Raw genomic sequence first — 20,972 nt, 5'->3', positions numbered from 1 at the left:
CTACGGCCGCAACTCTACATTTATCCTCCGCCAGCCGGCGGAATCGCTTCCTTCTGGACGTTACAAACATCCATGTTCCATGTTCATGTATAATATATAATATTGGGTATATAAATTGTTGGCGAGAGCAAGAAAAGCGAGTGAACCGGGGGCTGGCGCACGAGCGAATCGTACAGGGTATAGTCATATAAAATTCATATAATTTATATTCCAAAAAGACAACATATAACATATACATATGTACCAAAATCCCTTCAGTTTTGGTAAATAAATATGGGAGGACGATCCACAATTGACTTTCACTGAAGTGATTTTTATTTTTACATTTTTACAGCTATCATTAAAATAGGGTCAATTTTAATAAATTGAATTGCAGAATTAAATTTAAATCGGTTTAGTTTTGATCAAAGATCCATGGCAGTTTTTCTAAAATTTGCTCGAGTCATATTTTAGATCTAAAGAAACAAGATTGCCCAGATTTACGGAAAACAGTTTCAATTAAAGAAAGATCATTAAATTATAGTGGTGTCAAGAATCACTTATTCTTTTTGAGAGAATTCTGTAAGAAATAAAAATGAAAAGGATCTGTTAGCTCATGTCTCCACGTGTTTTACAGTCTAACGACCCGCTCCAAATACAAACCTTATAGATGCTTCAAAATATGTGTAATCATTTTTTATGAATATATGGTGCGCTAACCTTTGGGATATGCCTCGAAGCATAATTTTCGACCGACCATTTTCAGACACAATTATTACATGTTTTTGTGCTTTTAAAAAGGAACAACAATTGGAAACAAAATCATATTTATTATTTTGGCAAATATCCAAGAAAGAGAGATCTTAACTGCAGATATAATCCTTTCCCCTTAAAGAAATGACCTTGAGATGAGAAAAACTTTCGCTCAATCTGCAGCATAATTCTCAGGCCAATAAACAAATTCACACATTGGGGAACCAAAATTCCAAATATAAAGATATAATTTATGAACGTTTCAGAATTTCTAAACATGAAATAAAACAGTGAGTCGCTTTCGAATCGATAGATAGATAGATAGATAGAGAGAGAAAGAGTAGTGAGAGAACCACCTGCATGACTAATCTTTGAACCGCAGCCCCATTTTCTCTTCACAATTGATTTGCGGGTGGGGCCACAATCAAAGTAAATTGCAAATACTTTCAGTTTTAAATTTAGATTCAAGCGACAACAAATTTTGTTTAAATTTAGCACAAAAGTATATTTATTTTTTATATGAAAATAGAAATATACATTTAATAGAGTAAAAGCTAGCAGCGCAGCCCGCTTCCCTCTCACAATCCACAAAAAAACCCTCAGAAAATCAAGCAACTAAAAATACGAAAATTGACTCAGCCTCTGATTCGTTGGTTTGTCGTTGATTGTGGCGACACACAGTACCAGAACTGAAGAGAGCTGAAAGCCGACAGAATATTCTACTTCTACTATATTTTTCAAATGTCTTTCCAAACTGGGAACTTCAATGAAAGGCCCCGTCTCCCAGGGAGTCTATTAGGGAGAGGAAGGATTACTCAGAGGCCGACGCGCGCAGCTCCTGCGATTGTGTCATGGCTGTGGGGGCGTGTTTTATGACGGCTTTACTCGTACGTGGGCATATCCAAAGAATCTAGAGAACTATTCCTGGACTACACTGCCGATCAGAATTGTAAGAATTCAATAAAAATGGGTGTGGTATTCATTAACTACGGACAGTTTCAAATTTCCTTAAATATTTCATACGTTGAAAACACCTAAAATTATACATTGTGTGGGATCAAAACATGATAAAAACATTCACTTAATATCCACCAATCTTGTACTTTTACACTCTCGAAACGCACTGTCTTGCACAAATCATATTTGCCTTAGATTTTCTCCCCATTTTCTGGTTTATGGTATGATATGGAGAGGGAGGAAAGCGGCCTTCAATACAGAAATTGTCATAAACAAAAATGAGGCAATTTCCGCCATTTGCATTTTTCAGTTACACATATTCCATGCTCAATGCAAGTGCAATGTCAGGAAAATCCAAACAAATGGCCCAAAAAATACAAAAACTAAAAAAAGGGGAATTTATTTGCAAAATTCGAGAACTTTCGAGCGTCTAGAGGAGGTGAATACGGATGTTGAAAGTTTATGAATGTACATGTGCTAGAATCATAATAAAAAGATACAAAAGATTCATACTGTGCATTTCCACCCCACCAGCGCCCCTTCGAAAGTTTAATTGTTACCACTAGGCCACTAGTGTGGCATCCACTGTCAAGCACCTTGTCCAGGGTCACACTTTGCCAAATAGTTTAGCACCGTTTAAGTTATGAGTGGGACGACTTTTATGGCCCATTGTGCCAGCATTCGCGCAGTCACTTTCCGAAAAAAAAAGTACAAAAAAAAACAGCAGAAAGCTCCGCCAATCAATTCCCGAACGACTTAATGCAGGCAACCATTTGCTTATTTATTTTTTTATTTTCTTTGTGCATAAATTAAAAAGCGGGTAGCATAAAAAAAATATGTGTATAAGAAACAAACACTCAGACACACAGACACACAAATCGAGCGCGTCAGAATTTCTGGTGTGGGCGAGAAAATTTTTTTCTTTTCTTATGTTTTTGTTTTGTTTTTTTTTTTTAATTTTTTACCGTGCGAAAGTTTTTGTTGTTCCTTGTGCCGATGCTGATACTGCCTTGCCTTTTACTTTGACGTCGTTTCATAATGACGAAACGGCGAGCATTCAGTTTTTAAAGCAGCTATAAAGAAAAGATCGCATCAACTGAAGACAGCAGGGGGAAGAGATATTTAAAGATCGAAACGCTGCAGTTAGTCTAGGTATTTGCAGCGGGTGGTGCCGGCATTTAAGAGCAAAAACATTGAATGATTTTCTTATATTTTCTCAGTTTATACCTAAAACTATTGAGCAGCAATCATTTTTAAATCTTATTTCAATGATCTATCGGAATGCAATCCGATACATTTTCATCTCAAATCCGATCAAATTCTAGCCCTCCATCGACTATCGATACCTCTGTAGTATTTGCCTCTCCAAAAACCCCCACTCCGCCACCTGCTGATTTCATAATCAACGATAATTTATGTGATTACTTAAATGAGCAATGTTAGATCGCTTGGAAATAAGAAACAAAAAAAAAAACAAAAAACTATGCCAAGAACATCTAATTGGTACACAACAAGAAAGAAAGAAAAAAAATGGAAAAAAACAATTCTGAAATATGAAATCTGTCCGTCTGGCGTGTCACACTGGTGGCACAAAGTATGCCCACACACCAGTGGGTGGTGGCCGATCAACAGGTAGAGGGAAGAAAACTACACGACGGGCACTGTATAGCGACGACAGCCGACCGCAAGAGACCAACACAAAAAAAACGTTAAGAAAATCGAGTAACAAACAACAAGACGAGACCACAGGCGCTGCAATAAATAAATATTCAAATCGACTAATAATGCTACAGAATATCGTACATACATATGTATGTATATAAAAGCGAATGTATGTATGACAAGAAAAAAACCAAAAGGCGACTATTTAGTGCACTACATTTGTGGATTCTAGAAATTTTTCGTATCTGCTTACTACTTGTATCACTTATTCGCCTTAAGCCTCGATACTATTTTATCGAAGAACGTATTATATTTCCCCTTTTTGTTTGAATCATTCTACAGCCCTCCTCTTTAGCCGAAGGCCTGAATAAACATCTACCAAGCAAAAAAAAGATAAAAAGGAGTAACGGAAAAGAGAAGGAGATAACAATGGAAGCAAGCCCCCGAGGAAACGATTACGTCTCTCTTTCACATTTCAATTCTAAGGGCTAAGCTTATCTCAAAACGGATTAAAATACATTTATCTAATTTACAGAGCTAGTGCATCCAACAATAAAACATGCCAGATTCCGTGTCATATCCGCGGAAAAGACACACACAGAATACCCATAAAATGGAAATGGCCTAGAGACTGACTGACACCGAAACCGCCGCCGCCGCCACCACAACAGCTGCAAAAGAGGGGACATGGTGGAGTCCATTTGATTGGATATTTTCTCTGTGTAAATATATATATATATATATGTATATATGTATATACATATATATGCATTCCGCTTCCCAGTCAGGTGGGATTTATTCGCCTTCTGCACAGTTTAAATTTCGTGAAATCGAGAAGAGAGGCTGGTGCGATATTTATACTCTGTGATCTTCGAAAAATGTATAGAACTTTGTGGTATTTTATTCGGTATTAATTCCAATTGGGATTTACTTATACTTTGCAAATAAGAAAACAAAAAAAGGGCAGGGCTATCCAAAACGCCGGCAAAACAAAGACGCGAATCAGAGCCACAAAACGGAACAAGAAGTACAAGAAGAAGAGAGCAGATAGCAGGCACCAGAAATAACTGTATATCACTTTAGAAATTGGCATTAAATATATGTATGTACATACATGAATGCGAAAAATGCAACAAAAATCACAGCAGCGCTGCGTGCAACGTCTGCCTCCAGGTTGAACCCAAATATCAAAATTAGAAAGAGAACACACTACACGCACGCACTGTGGCACGTCACTGGCACGCACACTCTTGCACGCACCGCACTATGCCTATCTATATTTAAATAAACAAAAAAATGGCATACAAAATAGCAAAATTACCTCAGCGCCTGATTAATGTTGTTGTTGTTTTTGTTGCTGGTATAATTTTTTATTGGTCGCCAGCGTTGTTGTCGTGTTATTGTTGCTGCAGCTGGTGAAGTTTGAGGAAATTACGCGGCACGTGGCATGGGATTGACAGCGGGTGGCACTGGTACAACATTTAAGACCGGAACTAAACCGATGGATTGAGCGTTAAAAGTTATAAAATGTTTATTAAAACTTTTGAGTGAACAACAAAAACGCGATGTTCTCCACGGGAGATTCTAGCCAGTGCTGCCAACTTGCGTCTTGCGAGGATGTCGGATTGCACAGAGGTGTATCAATTTGCAAAGAATTATTTTTAAAATAAGCAATATATCCAAAGGTTTATAGATTTAATTTGCTAAATTATTTATTTAAACACGTTTTTAATTGAATTTTTGCACATAAACTCCTTCACAAAACAATCAAGACAGCGCCATCTGTGATTGGTCAGGCGAACTATTTACAGCATTCCCAAACAGTTGGCAGCCCTGCTATCGATAGTGATAGCGATATCGAGAAATTGCATCAAAAACCAATCGCAATACAGAAGGGTGACTTTTTACTGTACATTCCATACTTTTTTGTTTATTTTGACATTGAAATTGCGTGGCAGATATATTTACGGTGTATCGTTAATATATTTTCATTTTCAAAGGTATATTTAAGAGCAAAGGTTATGTTCAAAGTTACCGCCAAATTCATCATTTATATATCGATTAGCGATACAGTGCTCTCACCTGCGACGAAAAAATGAGTCGTAATTTTGAATGGGCTATACAACAGGGTACGCACAACAGGCATGCGCTGCATTTTTTGGGTCGTTCTGCCTGTTGTCCACACCCTCTTTTTCCTTCCATTATGTAGCAAATGTGTAGTAGCCGTGTAGAGTTTTTTTCATAAAGAAAAAAACGCAGGACGCCGCCGCCGCTTGAAAAAATCGCCAGCCAAAGGAAGGTGAAAATTTAGCCAAAAACAGACCCACGGGTGAGCAGCAGTTCGCACCCAAGCCTAACACAGACCTAGCCCCAACTAATTCCACCTGCACGTGCTACCCGATCCGCTCGCAGTGCCGCAGAAACGTGTCTGAAGAAGGGGGCCCCTCTGCGCGTCTACAGCAAAACAACAAGAAGAACAAGAACAAGATGTCTGACATTTCCAGCGAGGACCTGCGCCGCGAAGTGCAGGCGGTGCTGAAGGACGCCGATTTGGCCACCATCTCGGCCAAGCGGGTGCGCGAGCAGGTAGAGGGAAAACTCAATTGCTCGCTGCTCGGCCGCAAGAAGGAGTTCGACAAGATTGTCATGGAGGTGATAAACGAGCAGCAGGACGAAGAGGAAGATGACGACGATGACAAGGATCCCGATGCCGATCCGGACGATGAGAGCGAGCCAAGCGAGGAGGAGTCTCCCAGCAGCAGCGAGGAGGAGAAGGCCAAGAAGAAGCCGGTACAGAAAAAGCGGCCACAGCCGACCAAGCACAAGGCGCCTAAGAAGAAGCGCAAGACACTTAACGCCGACGACTCGGGCACCGAAAGCGATGCAGGCTCCGATTCCGACTACGAGGTGGTCAAGAAGCCGCCCGCGAAGAAGAAGACCAAGGCCGCCGGCGGCGGTAGTTCCGGCACGGGTGCCCCTCGCAAGAGCACCGGCTTCACCCGCGCCTACAATCTCTCGCCCGAGCTGTCCGCCCTCATGGGCGCCCCCTCGCTGCCCCGGCACGAGGTGGTAAAGAAAGTCTGGGCCATCATCAAGGAGCGGGATCTGTACGATCCGAAGAACAAGCAGTTTGCCATCTGCGACGAGGAGCTGATGAAGGTCATGAAGATCCGCCGATTCCGCACCTTTGGCATGCTGAAGCACCTCAAGCCGCATTTCCTTGACTAAGCGTGAAGAGGAGGAGGAGGAGCACTCTCCACCCAGATCCCATCCAGATGCAAACGGTCAGCATGCACCACCACCACAGACACCAACCAACACAAGCACACGCACACTAACATCTCTATACATCGCATCGCTTAATATTAGTTTAGTTTTTCCATTTTTCTCTTCAGTCATGTCACCGCAAACCTTTCGGCTCTGTTCCAATCTTTTAAGACTTACTTTTACGCGATGTAGACAGCGACCAGGACAACCAACGACAGCGAGAACCAGGAAACGATGGACTCCGACGATAATGACGCCCCATTTGACTCCTTTGGGGAGCCACAGCCACAGTAGCAATGTGTTTAGCATTAAAACCTTAATTAAGACGGATCTACAGAACAATTTTTATGTAGTCTACGGCATTTTAATTATACATAAAAAATTATATTTAAAAACAACTGCGACTAACAAAACGAATTGTAACAACAACAACAATACATGATGAAGAAGAAACGAATTGTATAATTTTTTGTGTAACGTACTCTCGTGTGTAATTTACATTTTATAACAAATCAAAGAAAAACAAACAATTTTAAGGCATAATAATCAAGAATAAACTTTGAAATAGACGACGAGCAATGATGCATCTGAATATACATCTTATGTATGACAACAACAAACAGCGGGAAGTGTTTCCTCTGAATGTATCAGAGCCCTGCACGAACAGGCGACCGAACCGATTCGGCTTTCTTACAACTTCTCTATCGGTTTATTCTCTTGAATATGAATCAGATATAGTAAGAGAATTTTTAGCGCCATTTGAACATTTTTCCAGTGCTTAGTGTTATGTTTTGAGTCATTTAAAAGAAATGCGAACGAAACTTCCTGATTTTCAATCCGCAGTGCTTGGATTCGGGGTGATTCAAATCTGACTGAAGGAAGGATCCGTAGGGATCGAACCCCTAATGCGGGGACATCAGTATAGCTGTGATATTATGAATACTGTGGATTCATGCAGGGCTCTGGTGCGTATTAATGGGTACGATGGAGTTTCCTGGAAATGAAAGATGGTTTTCTCTACGAATGAGAATATTCCTCATAAATATTACCATAAGAATAGAGAACCTTATATTTAGAGTATACCTGTTCACATCTAGGAGACATGATGCGCATTATGCTTTCTTTTCGCAACCTTTCGTAAAGATCATCGCTGGAACCATTATTAAGCTCTATAAGAAGCCGTGAGTTTACACTTTTTCAAATATCAAATATATCATTAAACGCCTTCTCATTTCCTTATTCTAGGAAATTTTCTACGAAGAGGTATACATGTATCCCTTAATAGATTTTCAAACCCCCGTCGCATCATTGATCAATAAAGAATGCCCTTTTTTATTATTGTTTTTGCAGTTCTCACAAAACTTCTTACAAACATTTTTCAGTTTTAATTCGCTTTAAGACTTCGTTTTTTTTATACATAAAGTTTGCTCTAATATACATATGTGTATGCAGTGTATATATATATATATTGTGGATCTGATATATATATATATATATATATATATATAAATGGAATTACTTTGCACTGCATTTTCAATTAACTTTTTTCAGACGCGGCTTATTGCTCGGACGCTCAACAAAAACGGAACCAAAGGACGAAAAGAGCCCGTGGGGGTGGCAGGGGCTAACATAAAACATGAAACAGATTAAGTACGTAAAGAATACGACGAAAAAAATGTATAGATAGATAGATAGATACATATACACATACATATATATATTAGTTATATAAATTCAAAGATCGGCAATAAAACGTTTCAAATTTTGTTAAATTCTTTGGGGATTCACATGGTTTTCGGTTTGGATGAAGCGGAAGAGAGATAGAGAGAGCAGTGTTGGTCAGTGGTCAGCTGTGTTGTGGAGGGTTGCGTGTTAGGTGTTGATCAACGACAAACGAAATATACTCAAAAATGCTCTAAATACTATCGGAAATAACGTTAAATGCTAGGAAAAGCCAAACTAAGGGTTTGAATTCTTGTCCAGTATCCCGTGCTCTCTTCCGAATTGGTTCTCATCTTCAGCATGGGCCATGGTTGGCTATTGGATCTCTACTCGCTAAACTAAGCAATACATTTTGTAATAGTAACTTTGTGTTCTAGTGTTCTCCTTTTTGTGTGTTGTGTGTGTGGTTTTCTGTCTGTTGTCAACAATTTCGAGAGGCCCTTACTCCGACTTCATTCATCCATCCGTATGCCATTTCTGGCCAGCATTCTCTCTTAAATAGTTTTACTTTTGCAAAGACAATACTTTCGTTGGCGTTGTTTCTTCTAATTGTTGCTGCTTGTTGCTGCTACTGCTGCTGTTATTGTTATTGTCCTCCTCCTGGATCAACGTCTTTAGTAGCGATAGTAATTGGGCTTGAAAGGACCGGCCTTGTTTAGGCCCATGTACTTGGCCTGCTCGTCGCTCAGTTCCGTCAGATGGGCATCGAACGTGGGCAGATGGAGGCTGGCCACATACTCGTCCATCTTCTTGGGCAGCAAATACACATCGGACTTATAGCGCCCAGGCGGTGCATTAAAAAGCTCGATGAGGGCCAGCGCCTGCGTCGCCGATGTAATGGACACCGCAAAGGAGGGAATGCTCGAACAGCTCAGATTCACCAGACGCCCCTCAGCCAGGAGAATGATGTACTTGCCCTCTGGCCAGATGATGTGATCCACCTGCGAGCGCACCTTTTCCCAGGTGAGGTCCGGTGTGCGCAATCCATTCACATCGATCTCCGTGTTGGAGTGCCCCATATTGCTGACAATGCAGCCACTCTTCATCTTGTCCATGTGCTCGCGCACCACCACATTCTTGTTGCCAGTGGCAGTGACCACAATGTCCACATTCCGGATCACCTCGTTCAGCTTCACCACACGAAAGCCATCCATGCTGGCCTGCAAAGCGCATATCGGATCGATTTCCGTGATATACACAATGCAGCCCTAAAAAGAGAATTGCAAAGAGGACTAAGAGATATTCTAGAGAAGCATTTCGTTTGTATATATTCGCACCTGTCCCTTGAGGGCCTGGGCACAGCCCTTGCCCACATCACCGTAGCCACAGACAACAACCTGCTTGCCGCCAAACATAACGTCCGTGGATCGCTTCAAACTGTCCAGAATCGACTCCTTACAGCTGTAGAGGTTATCGAATTTTGTCTTTGTCACCGAATCGTTCACATTCATCGCGGGGACCGTCAGCTTGCCCGCCTTGGACAGCTGATAGAGGCGATGCACGCCCGTGACGCTCTCCTCTACAATACCTTTAACGAGCTTGAACATTGTGGGATACTTTTTCAGCATCAGGTGGGTGGCATCCCCACCGTCGTCCAGTATCATGTTGGGCTGCCAGTTCTCGGCATTCACACATCGATCGATGCACCACCAGAAGTCCTCCTCCGTCTCGCCGCGCCAGGCAAAGATGGGAATGTTGGACTCGGCCAAAGCGGCAGCCACCTCGTTCTGCAGGAGAGAGAGAGAGAGAGAGAGAGAGAGAGAGAGAAAGAGAAGGCGAAAGCGAGAGAGAGAGAAAGAGAAGGCGAAAGCGAGAGAGAGAGAGAGAGAGAGTGGAGAGAGGGAGGGGAGAGCGGGTAGAGAGTGGTTAATCAGTGGGTTGTATATTTGGCATTGTTTGGGGTCTTATATCACAGGGCGAAATCAGTACGATTAGGAACTTATTTCCAGTTCATTGCTGCACCCTCTTTAAGCACGGTACTTGTCTGATAAGCCCCGTGCTTCAGTGCCGGGCAGGCACAGGTACAGGGACAGGGTCTGACATGACAGGGAGGGAGGGAGGGTTCTCTGATTCAGCGTGACAACGTGTCATGGCAGTTCTCGATAAAAAAAAGGCCTCGAAAGGCCGATGGAAACCTTGGCATGTCGGCCAGCGGCTGTGTGTGTTTGTGGGCAGCGTTCCATTAGACGAACCATAAACTGGTTAGAGGCGGGGAGACTTGTGCTAATTGCATTGGCCACGGCACCAGGAGATGACGGGCCCAAGCATTGACTACACTTGTGTAGTGATATGGAGTGGCCCGATCTTGGTTCCCTGGTCTCCCTGGGGCTGTGACCCAATTCAGGGCACATCAATTATCAGCAACGTCGCGTCATCGATTGCCAAACACTTGAGCCGCAGCGGACCCGCACAGCCAGTACTTAATTGATTAACATGACTTGATTGATCATTTGTTTGTGCTGCGCTTCGCTTTTGCGTGACAACAATTTTCGCAGGGGGTGGGTTAAGGGGGAGGGGGGGGGGGGGGGGGGGGGGGCGATGAGTGGGGGGGTAGGAGATCAAGTGACTCTACTCACTTGCGTGGAGTAAATGTTACAGGCGGCCCAGCGCACGCTGGCCCCCAGCTCGACAAGGGTTTCGATGAGCACCGCCGTCTGGGCATTTATGTGTGTACAGCCGACGATCTTGGCATCCTTCAGGGGCTTATCCTCGGCGGCACGCTTACGCAGGGCCATAATGCCGGGCATCTCCTGTTCGGCAATTTCGATCTCACGCCGACCAAACGCATGTTGGGCGGTAATGTTGCGCACACAAAAATCAGAGCTGCCTTTGGTGTTTTTCTGAACCTTTTCGCGGGGTGGCACATCGTCACCGTCGTCGCTGCTGCCCGTGTACGAGGCAGAGCTGAACGAATCCGTGGAGGAGGCGCTCAGCGAGCGACTGCGATAGCGGCTGGTCTTCTTCAGAGCCGACGATTGCTTGGTGGGGGGTGGTGGCACCACAACGCTGGCATCCTGAGGCGGTACGGCAGCCTGCTGCTGCTTGTCGCCACCACCGAAACCGGGATCCACCACCACCGTGTCCGCCAGATTGTTCATAATATATTATCCTTTGCCTCTGCTTCTGCTGTTGCCTTCGCTCTGGCGCTGTTATGTAAATAACAAAACTGCCGCAGGATGTTATGGATGTGTGGATATGGGGTCTGATTACTCTACGAATCGCAGATAATTATCACGTGATACTCCAGCGGCTCGCTTTATGTGTGTCAGCGTTACGTCCGCAGTCGAGGCCGTCGCTTGTGTCAATTCACAATTTTAATTGTATTTTTTGTGCGTCTCCTTTGTTTCACCTCTCCTCTGACGCTGCTCTGCTCTGCCTCTGTTGTTGCGTTGCTTCTTCTTCTTCTTTGCTCCGATGGCTCTCTACGCACGCCAGAGCATTGGACAAGTATTGAGTGATGGCTGGCAGTTGGAGTGGGACTGGTCGGAGTGATGTTTCGGTGTCAGTGTATGTACGAAATAAATGGGATCGCGATCGGTTAATTTTAGTTGATTTTTATCAAGAAAAAGAACAAAATCGAAACGAGGACTGTAAACTAGAGCTGGGTAAAACAAGCTGTAAACGCACTATCGATACATCGCATAATCGGTTGCGCTTGTAGTGTTGGTAAATGGCATTAATTTTCATAAAAGTATTCGAACTTTATTCAACAGAAAACACGTAGTAAAGTAAACCCCCATCTCCACTACATTTGCTCCCCCAGGTAACCGCACAGCTCCGCATCATCCTCACTCGTGACCAGACGCGCCTCCGTCTGCAGTCCGACCTTGTAGGACTCCCGCTTGTTCACCAGTCTCGACAGGTTCTCTACAGCCAAGGGTCCCTGCTTGGCGTACTTCTTTATGAAATCCGCCACGAGATGCTTGTCCACCACGGACATCTCTAGGATGTGGCTCCAGGCGAGCAGGGCCAGCGGTCGTTCCGGCGAGAGCGATTGCGAGGGCGTGATAAGGTGGCGATAGAGGCAGCCGCCGACAATCTGCTGCAACTGATCCACTTGGCCCTGGAAGGCGCAGGGATGGTACATCATTACAATAGCGCCCTCCGCGAGATTCCTCATGTATCGCTGTGGCGGCAGGTACGAATAGGTGCCGTACTCCGCTGGCATTGGACGGTATTGGCCACTGGGTACCAGGAATCACATAACCAAATTAATATGAGAAGGAAAGTCTTGATGTATGATCCCTACTTGGTGGGTGGGAGATGCGTGTACTCGATGGACACGTTCAGGCACTTGGATGGCGGGACATAGGCACTGGGTAGGAAGTGCTCCGTAAGCACGGCCTCCCTGGACATATTCGGATCGTAGGTGCTGCGATTGTTACTGATGCAGAGGATATTGAAGCTCTGGCCCACATCATTCGGATCGTAGTCCACCGCAAGATTTCTCTAAAAGTATCAAAGATGAGTCACGGCTCAAAGGGGAAATCCCCACCCCACTCACCATTCCGTCATCGCAGATGGTTTCCTTTAGGGTTTTGACTGCCTCCACCTGTTGCTTAAGTCGTTCATTGGGCGCCTGGGGAAACCAGTTCCCATTCCAGCTATCTGTAAAAGCCTCCTCCGATGCCGCCGATGTGCTCGTGTTTTGTTGCTTTATCACATGGGGCTCCCCCGGGGCATAAGGGAACCACTTGCCCCTCCAATCATCTTTGGTGTTGGGTATTGTGGTCGTCTCCGGTACACGTTGCACTTTCGGAATGTGAGGCTCTCCGGGAGCGTAGGGAAACCATTTTCCCTGCCAGTCGTCCAGGCCAAAATTCGGCTCCAGAAGATTGGCCTGCGCTTTTTTGATGGACTTAGCCTGGCATGTAGCAATGATAAGGCACAAAACGGTCAAAGAACGCAAAGGGAACATAACAATTGCAATTGAAGGAAACAAAAGACCAACAAAACAAAAGAGAATACTATAATTAAGAACTTTTCGAGCAACAGCTGTGTTGGGATACGCTCATTTTGCAGCACTGCTTAGGTCACGACTTTGACCAGGGTATCAACAGGTGGTTTGGGATTTTAAATGGCATCATTTTGCTCGATTTTGCTTATTGTGGGAAGAACTATTTTGGATTTTTAAAGGTATATAAAAATCCAATAAAAGCAAGTGTTTAAAATAAAACATTCAAGTAGAAAATTGATTCATTAATTGGATAAAATTATGTGGGCGGGGCTGAGAGATCTAGATAGCAAGTAATATTCAACGGAACATCAAAAACGAGTATTTCTTGGTAAATAACCGGTTGACAACAATGATTCCCGGCAACACTAATTTGCATACCCTAGGGAAAAGATATTATAGAACTGAGAAAATTTTTGTCATCCCAGGCTCCGTAGGTGTCATGATCGAGATTAATATATACAAGATACTAATAATATACATGAAAATGTCTAAAACATAGCAATTTGAGAAAAAAGAATTTTTTAAATTATGTTTTATCTTCATATAAAATCAACGAATTAGGGTATACAAAGCAACAACGCGACTTTTTTTGTTGAACTATTTTGTGTAAAACTTGTTTTAGTCAAAATACTATAAAAGTAAGGACTAAAAACTTACCAATTTTGTAGAAAATTTATTCATCAATGGCCTAAAATTATGCGGGCAAAACTAAGGAATCTGTAAATTGAGCACTATGAACGACTATCCTCTTTTTTTTAACGCAAAATGCAATAAAAGCAAGTGTTTAAAATAAAACAGACAATTAGAAAATAGATTCACTAATCGGATAAAATTATGTGGGCATGGTTAAATGTTCTATATAGCTGAGAATATTCCACGGAAGATCAAAAACGAGGAATATGTAAATTAGAACTTGAATTCGTCAGTATATATACGGTATATTTTATAAATGAGATGGTATGTTTCGGTATATTTCGGAGGGTCGGACGGTATATTTTATCGATGACAAGAAGAAGAAGAACAAAAAGCTGCCTCGTCGGGTGTTTGAATGGTGATTTTTTAAACGCATTATTTGTACATTTGCGAGTAGCTAAGGCTCTTTTTCATTGCAGCCAACCTGACCCTTATAAATATTAATCCCAATTCTACATTAAGATGCAAGTGATTTGCGCAGTAACGCCAGTTATCGCTAAGAAACGTCCGCTGTGATTTCCATTTCCGTCTTTCACCGACGAACAATAACAAAGGTCTGACTGCGTGTGCGTGTGATTGTTGTTGCTCGACTGGACTGAAAAAAATACAACGCAGAAGGCCGAAAAACTGCGAATCAGAAATCAACAGCACCACCATGTCGTGGTTCAATCCCTGGGATGGGCTAAAGACAAAGATGTGCAGATACCTGCTGCAGCGATATTTGGGTCAGTTTTTTGAGAACAATCTGAATTTGGAGCAGCTGAAAGTGGATCTGTACAATGGCAGGGCCGTGGTGGAGAATATCTCGCTCAAGGTGAACGCCTTCAATGATCTGTTCGAGGACCAGGGCTGGGCCTTTGAGGTAGTATCCGGACACATTGGCTGCCTGACGGTGGCGGTACCATGGAATGCTCTCATGACCAACGACAGCTCGCTGGAGATCTCCAATCTGACGATAACGCTACGTCCGGTGACACGCTTCCAGAGCGGCACCACCATGCTGGAGTCCATGTGGTCGTCGGTGAGCAGCTCCATGCAGATGGCCGAGGAGTGCATGAAGCAGGTGGACGATGATGTGCCCTTCCTCAACCACAACAATGCCCTCATTGGCCTGGAGAAGTTCGCGGAGACTATCGACAATGTCCTAAATCGCATTAAGGCTAAACTCACGAATACAACGCTGAATATCGAGTACCTGCTCCCGCAGTCGGACAGAAAGCTTGTTATGTCCTTCCAGGCCAGTCACGTAGACTATATGAACAAAACGGGCTACGAGAGCCTCAATCACAATGGTGTGGATCTGAGCAGCAGCCAGACGGTGGCGGATGACGATGATAGCATTATCTCTAACTTTAATACGCTGCCAATGATTGCTAAGCACAATCTGGTGATCGAGGGGCTGACCATACACACTTCCGAAGTGCTGGATATCGACAGACACATCCATTCGGTGAGCGGGCCAATCCAGTACGAGCAGCTCTGCAAGATCGTAGAGCTCAAGGGATCGCAGAACATCCAGATCAACATCAAGCAAACCGAGAACATTGTGGGTCCCAAAGTGAATCTGGAGATCATACTGGATGATATCTACTTTATACTGACGCCGCGGCAAATCCACCTCCTGGTGGAGATCTCCAAGGGCTTCAGCAACAATGAACGGCCCAAGGATACGCTGCGCAAGACACGCTGCAAGAGCATCAAGTCTACGACGCCGCCGAGCGAGTATCAGCAACGCGAGCCCACCAAAATGACGGGTATACTCTCGCAAAATGCTGACTGGTCCTCAGAGCCCACAGAGTACTCGAGCTATGAAGTAGCCAACCAGGAGCCTGGAGCCACCAGGAGCGTCTACTCCAGGAGTGCACATCGCAAGATGTGCGAATCTGTGGGTGGAAATTCGGCCTCCAGCATGGTTACCTCCTGCAGCAATGCCCAGCAGGAGATGGGCTACACGGAAAAATCCGGGGAGATCCTTAAATTCAAAATACAGATCTCCCAGGTCTTTGGGATCGCCCTGCACAATGATATTCTCATCCAGAACACCGCGAGCATCGATAGCTATACGCGTGTGTTCGACAGCTCTAGTTTCCAGAGCTACTCGCAGACGTCGCAGCAGTTTTTCCACCAGAACACCCAGACGGCAAACCACCTGCCGATGGAGAACCTCAACTATTTGCTGATAAAAGCGGCGCCCATTATTGTGAGCGGAAATCAGCAGCGCTACTTTCAGGAGCTCACCTCAAAGACCACACTCTCGGCAACGGCAGTGGACTTTTGCGAGGTGCTCGACAATGCGATAGACCATCTCATCCAGTTCGATCGCCAGCGGAACTGCCCCGATGGCTACCACATTCGTCCGGAGATCGTGGTCAATCAGAGCTCGTCGTTCCTGTTCAAGCAGAACCACAATCGTTGCACCAACAAGATTGAGTGTATCTTCGATGAGTGCACCGCAGAGCTCGACATCTCGATCTACGATCGATTGGGCGCCCTCTTCGGGCAGTCGCCCTTTGCACAGAGCTCTCGGGAGAATGAGATCTATCCAGAGGATGGCAGTCTGACGGAAGTGCAAGGGAAATGCGAGAACTTGAGGCTACATCTGCGATTCCCAGTAGTCGATGGGCGGCCCCCCAACGATCCCCACAAGATTCCCTGGTGGAAGAAGAACGTCCGCCAGGATTTCCTGGCCCTAGAGTTTCGGAGTTTGTTGATAGCCTCGCGGACCCACATCACCATCCTGGCGGAGGAAATGGACGCCTTCTACTGCGATGCTGAGAAGCAGAGTGCCATTCCCCTGCTGAAGGGCCATCAAAAGAACAACAAGAAGATCCAGATCGATGTGCTGCAGCCCAAGGAGAACAACAACGACACCCGAACAACGGATCATAACAAGAAGCCCAAGCGGCGGTCGCCCTTTAGCTCCAAGTGCACCTTTGGCTACACCACCAATGTGGAGGGTCTTGATGGGTGTGCGGATAAAACGGATTCCTTTCTGCCTGGCGAGACAGAGGAGATCAACGACTTTTGCCAGAGCTGCACGCAATCCTCGAAGCTAAAGGTCGCGGTGTATGTGCCTCAGATCAAGGTGGTGTTGGAGTCTAAGCTGATGTACGAACTGATCTACAATCGCCTCAATGGCGATCTGTTCATGTGGGAGCCGCGTTCCCCCCACTACGACTACGAGAAAGAGGAGGAAAAGCAGAACGAAAGGGAGGAGGAGGAGCCCACCCTGGAGGAGAGTGCCATGGAATATCAGAAGCACAAATACGACAGGAGTGTCCTGCTGAGCACCAGTGCCATGGAGAGTAGCATCTATTTTTCCATGGCAGAGAATACTCTACCCAAATCCCATGCCAATCCCAGTCGCAGTCCCCAACTGTGCACCGATGACGCCTTCTCCTTTGAGCTGCTTGTGGCAGAGGGATCCCTGATATTATTCTCGCACTTTGTGGATCCCGAGACGCAACTGCGGACGCAACAATGCGGCAAGTTTCAGGTGAATATCAAGGAGTTCAAGCTCTTCACCATCAACGGACTGAACAACGATCCGAATCGGAGTTACTTTTGCATTCAATTGAGCCACGTGGAGGCGCTTCACTGTGGGAATACCCAGCACGATTTGCATCTCGCCTGGAGCGATCATCTAGATGGCAATCTCCAGCCCACCATCTACAATTTTGGCAGGCAGGAGCAGCATCAGGAGCCCTACAGGAAGCGGCAGGAGGTTCTCTCCGTGGTGGCGGAGATCAAGAAGCAGCCGGAGAAGCGCATAAAGCGCATGAAGATGTCTTTCGGTATCAATGGGGCCATACTTCAGCACCATCCCGCCTTCTCGGAGCACAATTGGCTGAATCAATTGCTTGACTTTATGGATGTAACCGATTTCCCCATCGAGGCGTATGTGCCCTTCGCTCTCGTCTCCGAGATCCAGCTTCATGTGTGGAATGCGGCCATCGACTATCGGCCCCAGTTCTTCCCGCATCGGGCCCTTATTGACATTGGCTACTGCACGCTGAGCAGCAACATTATATCTTCGATGAGCGGCTGCACCCTGCGGGTGATTGGCGAGGACTGTGTCCTCAGCATGGGCTCCGGCTCCGGTTCCTCCGGCTCTGATACCCTGATCCCGGTGCTGAATGTGGGTCTGCTGAACATCTCCTTCCGCCTTAACGAGGACGATAAACAGCAGCCCAGAGTGGATCTGCGTTCCTCCATCCACGACATGCACCTGAAGACCTGCTACGACTCGGCGGCGGCTCTGGCACAGCTCATTGGCTATGTGGCCAATGACAAGGATCTCATTTCGCCCGAAGGGAGCTCACTGGAGGCCGAGAGCAAGATTGCTGAGCCCAAGGCCAGTGAGGAGGATCAGGTGTGCGACGACCAGACCCAAGATCATGTGAACAAACTGATGGCCGATGCCGTGATGGATGTGGAGAGTACGCCCGGACCAAGGCACAACAAGCTGGCGGGGAAGGAGGAGGGCATCGAGATCTTCTACTTCCCCGACGAACCCAAGGAGAAGGCGGAGCTGCAGAAAAAAAAGAATATAGCATCCTCGCCCTCAAAGAAGAAGGAGCCCGGCGATATGCAGAGCATATCCCTGATTGTGGAGAGTGGCCCCTCAGAGATCTGCAACATTGTGGACTTTGAGTCGAACGTGATGCTCCAGTCGTATTACAATCAGACTCTGGAACAGCCCCTGCAGCAGGTGCAGCAGGAACTGGGGGATGTGCTCCCCCCGCTGATGGAGGAGCGTGACTTTGACATCATTCACGACGATGAGATCTCCCGCATGGACAAGTTCGGAGTCAAGCAGATCTACGTGTCCGAGGATCCGCTCCAGATCGTGGACAATCACTTCTGTCTGCCCCACGAGAAGGTGGATCTGCTGAGGCCGCCCGTGAACTTTCCCATTGCCGAGAGCAGCTACACTTTGTGCGAGATGACCTTCACGTGGCACCTGTACGGCGGCAGGGACTTTCCAGATCAACCCACAATCGATGGCAGCAGAAAGCAGACCCAGAGCGCAGGCTACGGACACATGTCGGACACGTACAAGTACGGGGTATCGCAGCCGCAAGGCGAGAAGGCTTCGAAGAAGGGGGTAGGTCTGCCCAAGGAGCCAAAGGGCTCGAGGAGGAACATGGATGTGCTGGTGGAGATACAACTGTCGAAGATCCGCTTTTCCTACGAGGCCTATCCCCTCAGCTCCATATACTCCTCGCGGCAGGTGCTGCTCATCTCGGAGATCGAAATTCGAGACCGCCTGCGCTCCTCAGACATCAACAAGTTCCTATATCATCCGAACATCAGCAATATATCCCGCCGACCCGACGAGAACATGGTCATTGTGAAGGCCTTGAATGTGCGACCCAACCCTCAGAAGAGCACCGCGGAGGAGTGCTCCCTGCGGGTGTCCATTCTGCCCATCAAACTGAATATTGACCAGGATACGCTGCTCTTTCTGGAGGACTTCTTTTCGGCGTTGTTCAAGAACTCCTCCTCAAATTCCAGTTCCTCAGCGAATTCCAAAATGGAGCTCAACTCCTCCTCTGACATGCCCGTGATGTCGGTGAACAAAATGCCTGATGCCCTGCAGGATCTGGAGGCGAGGCAGATTGTGGAGCGGAATCTCGATGTGCTCATCGACGAGGGCAAGGACACCACCGCAGAGCTGGAGGATGATCCCCTGGGAGGAGAGTCGGCACCCGTCTACTTTCGGGAGGTGATCTTCAGCCCCGCTTTGCCCATCTGCTTCGACTACCATGGCCGTAGGATCGAACTGTCGCGTGGCCCCATTACGGGTCTCATTATGGGTCTGGCGCAGCTACAGGGATCGGGCATCTGTCTGCGGGAGATCGTCAACCGTCGCGGCATCCTCGGCTGGAACAAGCTCTGCGAGTTCCTCTGCAAGGAGTGGCTAAAGGACATCAAACGCAATCAACTGCCGAACATCCTGAGTGGCATTGGGCCCACCAATGCGGTGCTGCAGCTGTTCCAGGGCGTTTACGACCTTTTCCGGCTGCCCATCGAGCAGTACAACAAGGATGGGCGCATCATTCGAGGATTCCAGCTGGGGGCCCAGAGTTTCACGGCTCGCACTGCCCTCGCGGCACTGGAGATCACCTCGCGGATCATCCACTTGCTGCAGTTCACGGCAGAGACCACCTTCGACATGCTGTCGGCGGGCCCGTCTCTCAAAAAGCGATACACGAAGCGAGGCAAGAAGAAGCGTCAGGGTAGGCCCAAGGATTTGCGCGAGGGCGTAGCCAATGCGTACACTATCGTCAAGGAGGGTATCAACGACTCGGCCAACACGCTGATCGAGGCGGCCATGACAGAGCACGACCAGAAGGGCTACAGTGGCGCTGTGGGAGCTGTTGTGCGGCAGATACCCCAGCTAGTCGTCTGTCCGGCTGTCCTGGCGACGCAGGCCACAACGAACATACTCGGCGGTGCCAAGAGCTCCCTGGTGCCGGAGGCGAAGCTCGAGGCACGCGACAAGTGGAAGCACGAGATCCACTAACGGATTAAATGGTTCAAAAATGTAATCTTAAGATTAATTCTACTTTTCTGTTCGGGACACATACATTTATCGTACAAAAAAGAGTTGCATATATAAATATATAAATATTTTTTTATTATTTTACTAAAAAAATAAACTTGTAAATAAAATGGTACATAAAAAATACTGCTGGAGGAGATCTCTCGACGGGGAATGCATTAACGGACACGAGATCTCTTCAAATGATAAAAATGTATTTTAAAAATCATTAAAAAGGTCGAAATAAATAAGGGACAAGAAATCTATTTAAAAAATGGGATTTTTACTTATTTTTATCAAAATCAATAATATAATTAAAGTTTTATCTATTGATTTCGTGTTTTCATATTTTCATTTGACTTATTTACTTAATAAATGTAAAGAAAAAGGAAAGTGCTGAATGATTAATGGGAAATGGAAATTGAATTATCTATA

General features: G+C 45.9%; 4 protein-coding genes and 1 long non-coding RNA gene across 6 annotated transcripts; 2 read left to right on the top strand and 3 right to left on the bottom strand.

The window, feature by feature from the left end:
* Nucleotides 1–287: 287 nt before the first annotated feature.
* Nucleotides 288–5,166, bottom strand: LOC117184884 (uncharacterized). Its single transcript, XR_004470345.1, has 2 exons — nucleotides 4,673–5,166; nucleotides 288–559 (listed from the first exon to the last, which is right to left on the bottom strand). It is a non-coding gene; the product is annotated as an uncharacterized lncRNA (long non-coding RNA).
* A 310-nt stretch (nucleotides 5,167–5,476) lies between these two features.
* On the top strand, nucleotides 5,477–7,200 carry Non2 (upstream activation factor subunit spp27 homolog Non2). 2 transcript variants are annotated; one of them, XR_001453048.2, is made up of 2 exons: nucleotides 5,477–6,635; nucleotides 6,747–7,200. XR_001453048.2 is itself a non-coding variant. In XM_001354107.4 (2 exons), the coding sequence occupies exon 2, from the start codon at nucleotides 5,839–5,841 to the stop codon at nucleotides 6,577–6,579; it is 741 nt and encodes a 246-aa protein (XP_001354143.1). In that variant the 5' UTR covers nucleotides 5,477–5,680; nucleotides 5,764–5,838; the 3' UTR covers nucleotides 6,580–7,200. The 2 variants fall into 2 exon arrangements, 1 of the variants encoding a protein (XP_001354143.1); XM_001354107.4 differs by having other exon boundaries at nucleotides 5,477–5,680; nucleotides 5,764–7,200.
* A 1,102-nt stretch (nucleotides 7,201–8,302) lies between these two features.
* On the bottom strand, nucleotides 8,303–11,980 carry AhcyL1 (Adenosylhomocysteinase like 1). Its single transcript, XM_002134672.3, has 3 exons — nucleotides 10,917–11,980; nucleotides 9,618–10,067; nucleotides 8,303–9,548 (listed from the first exon to the last, which is right to left on the bottom strand). The coding sequence occupies exons 1-3, from the start codon at nucleotides 11,436–11,438 to the stop codon at nucleotides 8,955–8,957; spliced, it is 1,566 nt and encodes a 521-aa protein (XP_002134708.2). The 5' UTR covers nucleotides 11,439–11,980; the 3' UTR covers nucleotides 8,303–8,954.
* Nucleotides 11,981–12,026: 46 nt separating this feature from the next.
* On the bottom strand, nucleotides 12,027–13,358 carry LOC4814043 (uncharacterized). The gene is made up of 3 exons (XM_001354108.4): nucleotides 12,845–13,358; nucleotides 12,590–12,789; nucleotides 12,027–12,524 (listed from the first exon to the last, which is right to left on the bottom strand). Exons 1-3 carry the CDS (start codon nucleotides 13,256–13,258, stop codon nucleotides 12,086–12,088), a joined length of 1,053 nt encoding a protein of 350 aa, XP_001354144.2. The 5' UTR covers nucleotides 13,259–13,358; the 3' UTR covers nucleotides 12,027–12,085.
* Nucleotides 13,359–14,306: 948 nt separating this feature from the next.
* Nucleotides 14,307–20,930, top strand: Atg2 (Autophagy-related 2). The gene is made up of 2 exons (XM_001354109.4): nucleotides 14,307–14,348; nucleotides 14,410–20,930. Exon 2 carries the CDS (start codon nucleotides 14,646–14,648, stop codon nucleotides 20,517–20,519), a length of 5,874 nt encoding a protein of 1,957 aa, XP_001354145.3. The 5' UTR covers nucleotides 14,307–14,348; nucleotides 14,410–14,645; the 3' UTR covers nucleotides 20,520–20,930.
* Nucleotides 20,931–20,972: the final 42 nt, after the last annotated feature.

This window comes from Drosophila pseudoobscura, chromosome X, assembly GCF_009870125.1.
Source record: "Drosophila pseudoobscura strain MV-25-SWS-2005 chromosome X, UCI_Dpse_MV25, whole genome shotgun sequence".
NCBI lineage: Eukaryota > Metazoa > Arthropoda > Insecta > Diptera > Drosophilidae > Drosophila > Drosophila pseudoobscura.
Note: the sequence above shows the minus strand (reverse complement) of the source record. Positions and strands in the feature narration are given on the sequence as shown.